The sequence below is a fragment of the Arvicanthis niloticus genome, chromosome 1, assembly GCF_011762505.2.
Source record: "Arvicanthis niloticus isolate mArvNil1 chromosome 1, mArvNil1.pat.X, whole genome shotgun sequence".
NCBI classification, from domain to species: Eukaryota; Metazoa; Chordata; class Mammalia; order Rodentia; family Muridae; genus Arvicanthis; species Arvicanthis niloticus.
Window position 1 is genome coordinate 132,702,865 of NC_047658.1, and position 13,919 is coordinate 132,716,783.

The 13,919-nt window shown below is 44.5% G+C and overlaps 1 protein-coding gene across 2 annotated transcripts in view; it reads left to right on the top strand.

Moving 5' to 3' along the window:
* Positions 1 to 13,919, top strand: part of Dock8 (dedicator of cytokinesis 8) — a 192,763-nt gene that overhangs the window by 105,120 nt on the left and 73,724 nt on the right. For both annotated transcript variants that reach the window (XM_034504951.3, XM_076918617.1), the window contains 6 exons: positions 6,405 to 6,522; positions 8,108 to 8,178; positions 9,060 to 9,198; positions 9,816 to 9,917; positions 13,249 to 13,344; positions 13,659 to 13,893. In XM_034504951.3, coding sequence (XP_034360842.1) covers positions 6,405 to 6,522; positions 8,108 to 8,178; positions 9,060 to 9,198; positions 9,816 to 9,917; positions 13,249 to 13,344; positions 13,659 to 13,893 — 761 coding nt within the window. The remainder of the gene's footprint in view (positions 1 to 6,404; positions 6,523 to 8,107; positions 8,179 to 9,059; positions 9,199 to 9,815; positions 9,918 to 13,248; positions 13,345 to 13,658; positions 13,894 to 13,919) is intronic.

A 13,919-nucleotide genomic window follows, 5' to 3' on the forward strand; every position in this document is an offset into this window, starting at 1 on the left:
TCTGAGCATGTGTTACTTAATACATATTAAAATATACCGACTTCCTCATTTTATATATACTCTATATAACTTCATAACAGCCTATAAATTAGGGAATTCTTGGTATTGTCTGCAGAATAAGTTCAATAGTATTGCCATTAATTGACAAAATTTTTAATTTTTTCTTTTAGTTTTGGTTTTGAGGTTTTGTTTACCATAGCATTGAAAAAGCTAGTATTTGGGGTATCTCAGATATTTTTATGGAATTCTAATGTGCCTGTCATCCATCCTGAGAGATAAAATGGCCTTGCTCCTTGCCCAGTGCCTGCTTGGGTTGGGATAGAGGAGCTTGCAAATGCTGTGAACCAGGTGTCATGTTAGCAGTGGTGGCACACAACTTTAGTCTCAGCACTGGGAGGCAGAGGCAGACAGATCTTTGAGTTTGAGGCCAGCCTGGTCTACAGAGTGAGTTCCAGGGCAGCCAGGGCTACACAGAGAAACCCTGTCTTAAACCAACAAAAACAACCAAAAAAAAAAAAAAAATGTTAAGAAACAGTTTTCAATGACAGAAGGGCCTGGTGGCCAGAGACCATCTTAAGAGGAGCATCTCAGATTGTCACAGAGGCAGTGACAGAGTGAGGGGTGGTATTCAGAAAAACAGAGAGAAGGGGAGTCGGGAAGAGGCAGGGAGAGATACACCTGCAAGTTAAAGGTGCAGAGAAAGCAAGAGAGAGACAGAAGCTAGAGAAAGTGAGGGGTGGGGAGAGGAGTCCAGAGGGTTTGATCCAGACCCCAGATCTCCGAGCTCTGCAGTTCTGCTGAGATCTCTAGATTTGGGGATGTCACCATGCTCACAGACATCTTTGTGAATGACAGCTGACTTCAACCCTTTCACAACAGTCAGGAAATGAACTTAAAACCCATTTGTGCTCTGCTCCAGAAGCACATAATTTACCAACAGTACCAGTACTCGGAAGACAGCCCACACAATAGAAAATCGGTACTTTTTCTACATTAAAAAAAGGTACATTTAAATACCATTACTTCATCACATGTTTCATATTGAAATAACAGAAAGAAAACTAAAATTGGCACCGATTCCATTTCAGAATCAAACCTACTGCTTTTCATTGCCCAGTCTTTTCCAACCCCTGCTTTCACGGGTCCTCAGGTTCTGCCTATTTTTAGCCCTGTCAGAGGTTTTTGTTTTGTTTTATTTGGTTTGGTTTGGTTGTTGGTTTTGGGTTTTGTTTTTTTGTTTTGGGTTTTTTGGTGTTTTTTTGTTTTGTTTGTTTGGTTATAGTTTTGGGTTTCACCCAATGTTGTGTATGGAAATTAAGCCTTAGACTTACCTTAGATCCACTTTCAAAGAGATACTCACTGAAAAGAAGAGTCCAGGGTTGGTCATGAACAATGATAGCTGATCTGTGTTACTCGTTGGGATGTGGTAAGCCTGTGGTAAAGTCTCCCAAGAGTTCCAGAGGCTGTGCTCTGGCTTTGCTGATTGACCTTTCTTGTGTACCTTGACAAGTGAAATCAAATATATTTTATTCAAACAGTGGTCTAGGAAGCCCGGGTCAGGAGTGGGAGATATGGGATCACCCTGTGAAGGTTAGTTTGCACTCTATTCTTACGAACCAGAAAGCTGTCTCCACTTTCATAAACTTTCCTCCCTGTGGCATAGTTTCCATCCTGCTGAAGCCATGGTCCCCTGACCTGATCAGCGATAAGCTATTCACTATGACATCATCCGTCACCTTTGCACAGACAGCTCATTGGCTCATGAACATTCTCCATGGACCTCACCCTGTGGCTAGCCTGTCGCTCTAGCTGAGGGTTTATTCCACCTTTTAGCCTGTTTGGCTTTCAGGATGTTCTGCACTTTCTTCCTTACCTGCTGGCCTTTGTGATCTTGAAGCCTAGCTACAGAGTCATTTAAATTGTCCAGTTGTTCCAACAGAAGCTGACATGCTTTCTATGATAGCTGACTTGCTCCAGGCCGAGCCGTAGAAGCCCCTTGAAAGTGCTTGAGTATTGTCTTTGGGGAAAGTAGTCGGGGTACACTTCTAAATAAGGGTTTCAGACTAGACTTAGAAAAAGTCACACTGATGTGTTTTTTACGCTGTAGCTTTAAATGTCTCTTAGGGCTAACCTGTTCTCCACACGGGAACTAGACAGTACCAAGATGGTGAGAGAAAAAGGGTTTAAGCCACAGCTCCACAGTTAGTCCTGGACATCACCTGAGTTTTAAAGTAAGCTGAGGGCTGGGGATACAGCTCAATGATAAGAGTACTTACATAGCACACGTAAGACCTTAGGCTTGACGTCACACACTGCAAGATAATAACCACATGCACACACACATACATACATACACACATACATACATACATACATACACACACACATACATACATACACACATACATACATACACACATACATACATACATGTATAAATGGCGTATTGCTGAATCTGTGGGAGGAATTAGCAACCTCTAGAGCTGCTAATCAAGAGAAGCCTTCTGAATGACCCTTAAAACACTCATAGGAAGGAGAACATCCAGCTTTCTCTCTCTCTAAGCTGTGACGTGTACAAGTAAAGAACATTTCTTTGATCACATTTGAAGAAAAATAAGATTAGGCTTGAATGCCTCCCACATTCATGAGGCCTCTGGTTACTACAGAACCTGTCAAAACAGCTTCATCCTTCATGCAAGGGATTCCTGTTTACAATATGGATTGTCTTCTTACGGGTTCTTGAATAATGTAATTCTTACAATTTTCTTAACACTAGTTTATGCTATAAATCACATGAGCCTGTTGACTAAGATTACTATTCTCTGATATAAGCTCTGGATTACAGAGCAGACATAGAGATCTTCCCTCTCAAAAGAAAGCATTATTGTTCCCTTCTGTTCGTTCCGTTCTATAAAGAGATACTACTCTGCCAAACACATTACTTAGCTTTCTTGTCTGTAGTCATTAGGAAAACAGTCTTCTCAAAAACATTTTAGGCAAAGTTACTCTACTTTTCTGGGAGTCGGTTTCATGGTCTGCAAAAAAAAAAGGGATATTGGACCAAATTCTCTAAGACATTTTTTTTCAGCTGTGTGTGTGCAGACAACACCGGCATGATCTTGAGCAGCTGTGCTGGGGACACTTAAACCAAAGGTCCAGCAACCCCTTCAGAAGCACTGTGCAAGACAGTTGACTGGTGTTGGGTTGTAGGGACAGGTCTGTGGTGCCCACCTTCTGGGGCCTAAGACGAAAGTGGTAACAGTGAACCCCACTGTCCAGTGCAGCGGGCCACTGCTGGAGTGGCTTACAGGCCTTCACCCAGCTACTTCACAGCATTTTCAAACCCTGGCTCATTAATCCTCCAAGCCCAGAATTTAAGGACGATCGGTGCCTATCAGCTAATCTAAGGATGAGAGTGGAGCATTCCAGGGTTTAAAAGAATTCTGCATTGCAAAGGGTCAAGATCCAAAGTGTTCATCACAGCTCTATAATCAATGAAAGGGAGAAAAGTATAAATGTGCTTTTGAAGACTATTATACACTACAGCATCTCTCTCTCTCTCTCTCTCTCTCTCTCTCTCTCTCTCTCTCTCTCTCTAACACACACACACACACACACACACACATACACGTTAACTTGTGGCACTAATGTAAACTGCCTTCAATACATTAATATATGGTGCCCTCTCTTGGTGGCACCTCTTCCTCAACTGTATCAGATTTACTCTGACTGATGAATGAGATCGGCAGGTCCACTGAGACAGCAAAGGGCAGAGAAGATGTTGTAGATGTTGGGTCTTCTGCTCTCAGTGGCTGACTCACAGAGGAATCCACCTCATCTCACAAGGCTGTGATCTTCTCATCTTAAAAAGCACTGACTTGCTCTCTGTACCTCCAGCTTGAAGACCCCCAGATTCTATGCCATTCCTTTTGTTGTACCGTGGCCTGTCATCTACATTCCTGGACAGTCTGTGTACACGCCAGTATTTGAACCTCATTGAATATTCTGGCCATTGAAATTTAGATTATTGTCTTATGTTCCTTTTCATTTGAGTATGAGAAGTTTTCAGTGTAGACGGGAATAAGAGCCAACAAGAGGACGGGATAAAGACAGATTAAAACAAAGGGCAAAAATCCTGAGGTGAGTCAGGGCAGCGATACTATCTGTGTGTACTCTACAAGCTCCTAGACTCACACCCCCACCCTGTCTCCAGTGAGCACCCAGTTTAGAAAGACAAGGTCAACAAAGCATAGGAATGCTATGTATTTGCCCCTATGACCTTTGAACTTTCCACACAAACCAACAGCTCCTGTGTTCTTTAGAGTTCCAAATATTGATTTTCTTCTTGAATTACCAGAAAGCATTCCTTACTACAAGATATTTGAGTAGAAAATCCTTGGGTTTTGTCCTGTCTTGTCTTTTGATTGTTTATTTTCAAGGTAGAATTGTGCTATGTACCCCTGGCTGGTCTGCATTTCCTTTCGTACATCAAGCTGACCTCAAGCTTGCGATGATGCTCTTGCCTGTGCCCCTTGAGCTCTGGGATCACAAGTATTACACTCCTACCCCTGGCTCAGAAGAGTCCTTGGGTTGTAATTTCTTCCTGGATATGCCATGTTCTGCTGTAGCCAGACATCTTTATTTTGGTGTTTCTCCTAGTAATTTCCTTGAATGTAAAAGCTCTGAAATATACTGAGAAAGGCCAGCCAAATAAAACGAGTTCTGAGGTCTAAACATTTGGGAAAAGGAGTAGAACCCTTTTCCTTCTAAGGCAGTGTTTCTCAGCCTGTGGGTCTCGGCCCCTTCCTTTCACAGGGCCCTCTTAAGGCCATGGAGAACATAGATGGTTACATTATGCTTCTTGATAGCAGCAAAATTCCAGTTATGAAGTAGCAATGAAAATAACTTTCTGGCAGGAGGGGGCTATCACTGTAACATGAGGAACTGTTTAAAGGGCCTCAGCATTAAGAAGATCAAGAACCACTGGTGTAAGGCGTTCAGGGTACACAGTAGCCTGTTTATCTTAGTTTGCCCCAAGCTTCCCCAGCGGTTTGGTTATCCCACCATCTTCTTTGTTCCAAGTACCTGTTTAACACTACATAGTACTGAGGTTAGAAAGAGTAGAACAGACTGGAGAATACAGGCGTAGGAGGCAGCTTTAACCACCCCAAGCTAATGGTCTCAGCCTTATTCTGAAATGGGGGTAGGAAGAGACCTACTTCCCAAATCTGGCCTCATCCTCTTTCCAGACCAGGACAGGGATTCTGAACATGAACTTGCCTCTCCTGGGTGGTTCACCAGGATTAGATTTATAACATGGCTGTCTGTGCTCAGCTGATCCAAAGTGACTTCTTTGGGGGGGCTCTTCACAGCCCATCAGAAGCAGGTCCATCAGCTATTCATTTACCTCACACTTGACTGCTAAATTCTTTTGCTCTTTTCTAGTGAAACATACTTTACATTTGAATGTAGACTCAATTGGTAACATTAATAATTTAATATATGTATTAAAAATGAAAAGTATGCCAAATCTTTAAAGAAATGTATTTATTTATTCAGATAGTGTACGTGTCTGTGTGCGTATGTGTTGGTGTAAGTGCATGCTCACTGAGATGAAGATGAAGAAGATGATGTCAGGTGTCCTCCAACCCTCTCAGCCTTTTCCATGGAAGCAGGGTCTATTCCTTAATCGAGAGCTCAGGTCTGCTGGGCTGGAAGCCAGCAAGCTGCACAAAGCCTCCTTTCTCTGCCTTCCCCTCAGATATGGGGTTACAAGCATTCTCCAGATGCCCAGTTTGTTGCCTGGCTTCTGGGATCCAAACTCTGTTCTTCATGGTTGTGATTCAACCACAGAGCCATTTCTCCACACAGATGCATTTTAAAAAAATGTTAACAGAAAAAGCCAACATCATTTGTCATTATCTCAAAACAACATAAGGGGTCATCACAGTAGTATGGACATGGGTTGCAGAAGACCCCTTGGAAAATAACAAAGCTGTATAACCTTCCAGATGACTCCTCACTTCATCAGTTGTTTCCAGTGGGAGACACTTTATGGCAGCATAGTGTCACCTACTTTTAGTGTGACCCAACCCGGTTGAATGATTGTCTTCAGCATCTGCTAATATGAGGTTCATGTCACAGCTGCTGACACAACCCTCTGTCCTCATAGTCACCTGCTCATAGAGCAACTCCTGAACCTGAGGTCTGGAGTACGGTTGTTGAGCTGTATCATCCCCTGCCCCTGTGGTCCTGGCCAAGGCATACCACGATGGTGTCTCACAAAAAAAAAAAAACAAACACAATACTCTTCCACCATCTCAGAAAGCAACTTCTGGACTTAAACAAAAGCAGAAACGGACTCTAGACATTAACTACTGATTATTGCCTTCTCTCTTTTCCAGAAACCTTCTGTACGTATACCCACAGAGACTGAACTTTGCTAACAAGCTAGCATCCGCCAGGAACATTACAATAAAGATTCAGTTTATGTGTGGAGAAGACCCCAGCAATGCTATGCCGGTAAGTAGATAGGTAGTATTTGCCTCCAGTCGGGTGGGCTGTGTTCCCACTGCCAGGTCACAGGGATGAAATCAAGAGTTCCTCAGCATACAGAGTATGTCCACCACACCCCCAAGGTGTTTTGATGATGCTAGACAAGGGCTTTACCAGTAAGCCACATCTGGATCAGTGTACAGAGTATTTTGTTCCAGCATAACCAACTCAACATGTGCAGGAACCTTTCTGGCTCGTCCAGAATTGTCCACAGCATCATGGTAGGGAAACAGCACCAGTCTTAAGTCTCTTTCCCACATTCTGCCTTTGTGAGATGCCACACCTTGGAGCTGAAGGACATTTTAAAGGACTGAAGGGTGGTGTGTGGTCTCTCCACACTGCCCACGGACAGAGCCAGGCCGTTCTAACACTCTGCAGAGTTAGAGGGTGGCTTGATGCTCACTGTTTGGCTGAATTTCTTCCACACATGGCCTTAGGTGAACGTGAGTAGAACCATGCAGAACAAACCTAAAGCAAAGCCCAGTGATAATAAACACACCGGCGCATACCTTTTGAAAATGGACTTTTATCCTGAGCCAGATTATAAACTAATAATACAGGCTAGAATAATGTCATCTAAGAGGCCCCTGACACCAGGATTTGCTAGTAAATAACACAGCTGGTTAGCTATAACTAGTCACACACATCCTGGAATTCAGCTAATATCCAGCTGGGGTTGTAGCTACTGAGAACATTTGTTTAGCGTGCATGGAAGTTCTGGGTTTGATCCCCTGCAACACATGGGGGATGGGGAAGAATGCCTAACACAGAGTGGGAGATGGAGAGGTTTGGGCTTTTTCTTTCACAGCCTTTTCTGGTGGAAGTTACTTTTTCCTTCCCCACGTATCTACTTTCTAAAAAGTCTTCCCTCTCTCCCATCTCTTCTCTGATGCAAGGTGACCTCTTACAACAGGGGCAGGAAAGGTGGAAGAGAGGATGCTTGCAAGGAGGGAGGACTGGAGGACTCACCTAGTCCTCTCTGTCCTAGCAGGTCACCACTCAGGCTTCTGAGTGTGTATGTGCACATCCTGCGTGTGGCCAGCATGCTCAGCCAAGGGACACTGGTGGCAAATCTAAGCCGGTTCTGCACTCACCAAGCCCTGGGCCTGGTCTGTAGTTGCTGCAAGTCACTAGTCAGGTCATGGACCATCAGGGCTGCAGCAGATTCCATGAGCTGCCTGTACACAGGTGGCCAGGGTTGTGGAGTCTACAGTCACCCCATGGCTAAGTCCTTGTCCTGGGAGGGGAGAAGATGCTGGCATCTCACTGGGGAACGAATGAATGTGACACCATGTATGTCCATGCACAGAGGCAGTAAAGAAACCTCTGACTTTCCAGTCTCACAAGCCTGTGCCCTTGGTCACTCATTATTCCCTTAAAACCTCAGTTTACCCTTCATCCCACTCTGGTCCACATGGTTGGGCCAGTGGTAGGACTTAGCCTTAACTTACAAACTACATCTCTGGGAGATCAGTATCCTGTTGGTGTGGTAGCATGTATTCATAGAGCCCCAAATCCCTCTTAACTTGGTTTCTTCCATGTTGACAAACAGGTCATCTTTGGGAAGTCCAGTGGGCCTGAATTTCTGCAGGAAGTGTACACAGCTATTACATACCATAATAAGTAAGTACATTTCAGAGTCCTGAGCATATACTACAACCATTTCAGTATCCCCTAGGTTTTTGGTTTTTAACTCCACAAGTACTTTTCCCAACAGTTTTTGCAACATGGTAACAGAGCAGAGGAGTTTATACCTGTTCTGTACTGCCAATGCATAATTTTTATAAATAAATAAGGCTCTAATAGGAAATATCTTCCAGAATCTCATACAATTCTGACTATTTACAAAATGATGATAGGGACACTTTTATAGTGTTAAATAAAGAAGAGTATTTTCTCACTTGGTCTGAGATCCAGAGGGCCAGAAACATGGCCCAACTCTCTTTGATCATCTTGTCATCTGCTAACCAAAGGAAGAATGGCATATTCAATTATGTCAGTAAAGTGAGTCACGGGACTGACTATCTAACCTCGTTTACACATCACAGGAGAGGAGGGACGTGGCTTCGGTTTTCACCATGGCCTGATAACCAGACTTCTTTAGGGGCTTCATGTGAGCTTGGCTAGGCTTGTCAAGGGGACTAAGTGGGTGACTTGTGAAGCCTTAGCACAGCCGGGCCTGTTCTTGGGGCTGAAATGGGAAAAGAGATCACAGCCATACTCAGAATCTCATCCTCTTTCCAGATTGACTTGTGTTTCTCCATCATGTAGTTTCCCTTCTGTCTAACAAAGCCTTGACAGTTTTATGTAGGTGGAATGTTTCTCATAGTATCAGCGTGGCCACAAGGCCTTATAGCTAAGGATGGGGATAATGTGAAATAAAAGGGCCCACGGCATGCAGGCACGTGGGAGCGAAGGGCCGGCAGGCAGCTGGGGCTCCGCCTTGTACCCAGGACTCATCCTTCTGCTGAAAGTGATCCACGTACAATGTGCTTTTGATACAGGTCTCCTGACTTTTATGAAGAAGTGAAAATTAAGCTCCCTGCGAGGCTCACGGTAAATCACCATCTCCTCTTCACCTTCTACCACATCAGCTGTCAGCAGAAGCAAGGCGCCTCGGGAGAAAGCCTTCTGGGGTACTCGGTGAGTTGCTTTCAACTTGCTGCTTCCCCCTGTAGTTGCTGGTGTGTACCGGCCAAGGTCCCTGCAGAGACTGTGTGCAGTCTGCTCACTTGCTTCTCTCCTGTCAGGAGCTGCAAAATGTGCTGGTGCACATTACAGCAGAGAGTAGAAACAGCTTGCTTAGAGAGTGACAGGCTCCTCCCATGGAAAGCTGGTGGGTGGTAAATCTTTAGAGAATGTTCAAGAAAAGAACCATTACAATATCTGTTATTTCCAAATTTAATGTAAGTGCTTCACATGTAGAATTAGCTCTTCAGGGGGAAAAAAAGTTATTTAAAAAAAAAAAAAAAAACCATGAAAGGTAAATGAACGTTGATATTCAGACAGGAGCCGACAGCGGCCATAAAGAAAAAAATGCTACTCCGTGGGCCCAGAAGGCAGCAAATCATTGCCATTACCATCTCAGGAATGCTCAGGGAATTTACAGTGCAAAGAACGGGACCGAAACTGCTGCCAGAAGGAGACCCGGTCAATATCTAATCATTGTTTAGTTTTGTTTGATGGCTGTGAGCTAGATAAATTGCCCGAGTTGTGTGCAGCTATAAAATTCACTCTGCTCTCGACACCATCTGTTTCAGTGGCTGCCGATTCTCTTAAATGAACGTCTTCAAACCGGATCCTACTGTCTACCAGTTGCCTTGGAAAAACTACCACCCAACTACTCCATGCATTCGGCCGAGGTAACCGGCGCGGTCTAGCAGCTGCTTCCCGTCCAGCTGTGGTCTGAGATCACTCTCCCACACCCACTTCCCATTCCTGAGGACGTTACTCGCTAGGTTCTCCAGGGCTGTCATCTGCAAGCACCCTGTGTCTTCTGAGAGCACATTGTTCTGACAGGATGGGACAATAGCTTACTCATTTAGACGTCACCACACCAGAATGTTCTGTAGGTGCAACGTGCCCCTGAGACAGTGCTGCACGGAATTATCTGCACTGCACAGGGTCTATAGATGAGGAAGCAGGTTGAGCCCACTTGTGATAGACACCACACTTGCCAGGAATCTTTCAGAGTGTGTCCAGGCCTGTATCAGCAGTTCCTCTTGTGGGCCAGTGGTCACAGCCAGGTGGACGGACTGTAAAGATGCCAGTGCCAGAGCCAGTGCCCTTCCTGTCCTGGCTGTTCCTTTGCCCGTGGCTCTCGCTCAGCATCACATCTCTCCACACATGAGTAGAGGTCGACAACAGTGGGGATTCGTTTTAAGCAGATCATCTTACTCATAAATATTTTATCATGTATCTTGAAGATAGGACTCTGTCACAATAATATCAGAGGACCTTAAAATGTAATGTAATTCTGAATATCACCCTTTCTCCATTCCATGACCACCTTTCCTGTTCCCCATGAGGATCGTGGTTTTACACTCGTCTGAACTGGGGCTTGGACTACCTATAGTTCTTCCTGTAATTCTTTGGGTTTTAACTTGAAGAAATTTCCAGGACCTTGAATTTAGATGGACCCTTCAAAGTCTTTCTTCCCTGCCATTTTCTGATACTCCCAGGCTGGCCCTTTCCCTCTGTTTCAGACTAAAGCTGTTCCCCTTGATACCACAGGCTAGCCTAAGGATGGGGACATTCCAGTTCATCTTTATGTCCTCTGCATACAGTGTCTTGCAGTAATTCTCACAACAGCCTTTCCAGAGCCAAGCAAGGTGGTGCATGCTATAATCCCAGTCTGAGTGAAGCTGAGGCAGGAAGATCACTGAGTCTAAGGTCTAGTGAGCCATTGTTAAAAAACAAAAACAAACAGGAAACACACACACACACACACACATACATGCAGACACACAAACACATACAAACAAAAAAACAAAACTGATTTTCAATTTTAAGCTTCACATTCCAATTTGATAGAACTCGTGTGTGTGTGTGTGTGTGTGTGTGTGTGTGTGTGTGTGTGTGTGTGTGTGTGTGTTTTAAAGCACGGATAAAACCTGAGGTTTTGTTGTTGCTTTGTTGAATGTTTTTTTAAATGTCTTTTAAGACAGGACCTCATATAGCCCAGGCTATCCACAAATTCACCAAGTAGCCAAGAATGGCTATGAACTCCTGATCCTCCTGCCTCTGCCTCCCTATAAGTATGCACCACCACACCAGTCTAAACCTGAGTTTGAAGGCAAATTCAATTCCTAAATACCAGTCTTCCACTCTCCAACTGTATGAGTGTGGTCACATTGCTTGCAAACAGTGCAAGGCCCGTGATACAGTACTTATCCTCTGATCCTCAAAGATGAACTTGAAGTCCATATCTGACTAGAAAGTGCAGTGGACATTAATTGAGACGGTGCTTGTCAGGCAGTAAATAGTATTAACATCAATATTAGTTTCTTTTTCCTACCTGTAGATTCACCCTCAGCCCCTCTCGTTTCTGTTCCCTGTCAAATACAGCAGTAGACATGGCTAGAGAGATCTTAAATGGGCTAGTTCTGACTCAAGAGCTGTCAGAGTAATATATGGGCTGAATTTCAAAGACTTGTTGTTGAAAAATAGAATTTTTATTAATAATTTATATTGACTTGTCATTGAGGAAATGGTTAGTCCATACTGTGTTAAATAGAATAGCCTGCTGAAATTGTTCTCAATGCCCTTTTTTATATTGTTTATGTATTTTTATTTATATAAGTACACTGTAGCTGTCTTCAGACACACACAAGAGGACATCAGATCCCATTACAGATGGTTGTGAGCCACCATGTGGTTGCTGGGAATTGAACTCAGAACCTCTAGAAGAGCAGTCAGTGTTCTTAACCACTGGCCCATCTCTCCAGCCTGCCCTCAATGTTCTTGAATGTGGCCTCCCAACAATTTAAAATGTTTGAGGCCAGTGAGGTTGCTCAGTGGGTGAGGGTGCTCACCACCAAGTCTGATGACCTGAGTTTGATCTTGATCTCCAGGATTCACATGGTAGAAGGAGAGACCCAACTCCCTAAAGTTATTCTCAGGCCTCTCTACGTGCATATACACATGCACACTCTCTCTTTATAGCCCTCTCTCTCAAATGAAATGGTAATGTTGATTCCCATTGGCTTTCTATTGGATGTCACTACTCTAGATCACAAATGCAAACTGCAGTGTCTACAGGAATCCAGCAGGGCACGTAAGTGAGGCTGGTCCTGATGGAATGTTTTGTCCTGGGGTTTGTGCACAGGTTCTAAAGGCTGTGGCTGCCTCTGCTCCTCAGACTGGTACCATGTTGGGAGACAAGGCAGTTGTTGTTGGATCTTCCAGCTCTCAAGTTAGAAATGAGCCTGTTATATGAACTTTGCTGACTTTTAAACATTAGCAAGCAATACACAACAGGCCCATACCCTATGGGCCAAGTACAGCCCTGTGAGCTTGGGCTGCAGCTGTGCTGTTCAGAGACATCCATCGCTGCCCCCTTGGCCTAGCCATGCAAGCAGAGCATGCTTCCTGCCATTATGACAAAAGAGGCGCAACACCCATGCTAGGCTCTCTTTGCTCCGTCTCATCTCTCTAAAGGAACATAATACCAATGGGAGCTTGAGACAAGGAGTTGTTTCTAAGGCCTAAGGAGTAGGTCTCGGTGGTAAATGAAGTGGAGAAAGCATAATGAGCGAGCAGGGTCCGAGCAGGACTGCCACTTGGAAACACTTTGCTAAAAGGGAAATAATTTCTGGCATTCAAACCTATTCAAACTCCCAGTCTCTGTCCTGATATCTCTGATTGATAGGAAGCTCACTTGATTACATTCCTAGCGTCAAAGACCATCAGTGTTGAATTCGGCGTTAGATCACCCAGCTAACTCTTCCGTCGTTTGAACAAATGCTAAGGCCCCACCCCATCCCCGGTGTATGTGCTTGACTTCCCAGTATGAAAATAACTAGTTTGCTGTAGACTTGAACTTGAGACAAAGGCCTTTGACTCCCAAGTCTAGCTATGGAAGATCCCCATCTGTAGAGCCTCGACGTTCCTGACATGTTGCTTGTACTGCTTGCTAACAATTGGAAAGGGAAATTGCATTGCTAATCTTTTCTTTCTCTTTCTCTAACACAGAAAGTCCCTGTACAGAATCCTCCCATTAAGTGGGCCGAGGGCCATAAGGGGGTATTTAATATTGAAGTGCAAGCTGTTTCTTCCGTTCACACGCAGGTAAGGGACATCAAGGCCTGCCACGGTTGGGGTTATTCATCTGCTTTGTGCCCTTTCTTGACAGTGTGATACCTAGTACACCAACTTCCTACAGCATGAGTTAGAGCCTGCTTTATTGTTTCTTTGATTAATAGTTATTAAAAGGTCCTATTTTGTATGCCACATTCTACAAATGAGTCCATTGCCTTTGCTGGAAGCATCTGGGACTTTGACTTCTGATGCAAAGCACTAACTAAGGGATTACACACCAAGCTCCTGGGTGGATGTTGAAAGAATAGCACCTCCTGAAAGTCTTCTACCTTCTGCCTTCCCAGGATAACCACCTGGAGAAGTTCTTCACCCTTTGCCACTCCCTGGAGAGCCAGGTGACCTTCCCTATCCGTGTGCTGGACCAGAAGATCACAGAGAACACACTGGAGCATGAGCTGAAGCTCAGCATCATCTGCCTCAACTCCTCCCGCCTGGAGCCCCTTGTGCTCTTCCTCCACCTGGTGCTGGATAAGCTTTTCCAGCTCTCCGTGCAGCCCATGGTCATTGCTGGCCAAACAGGTAGAGGCCTGTGGGTAGGGAAGAGG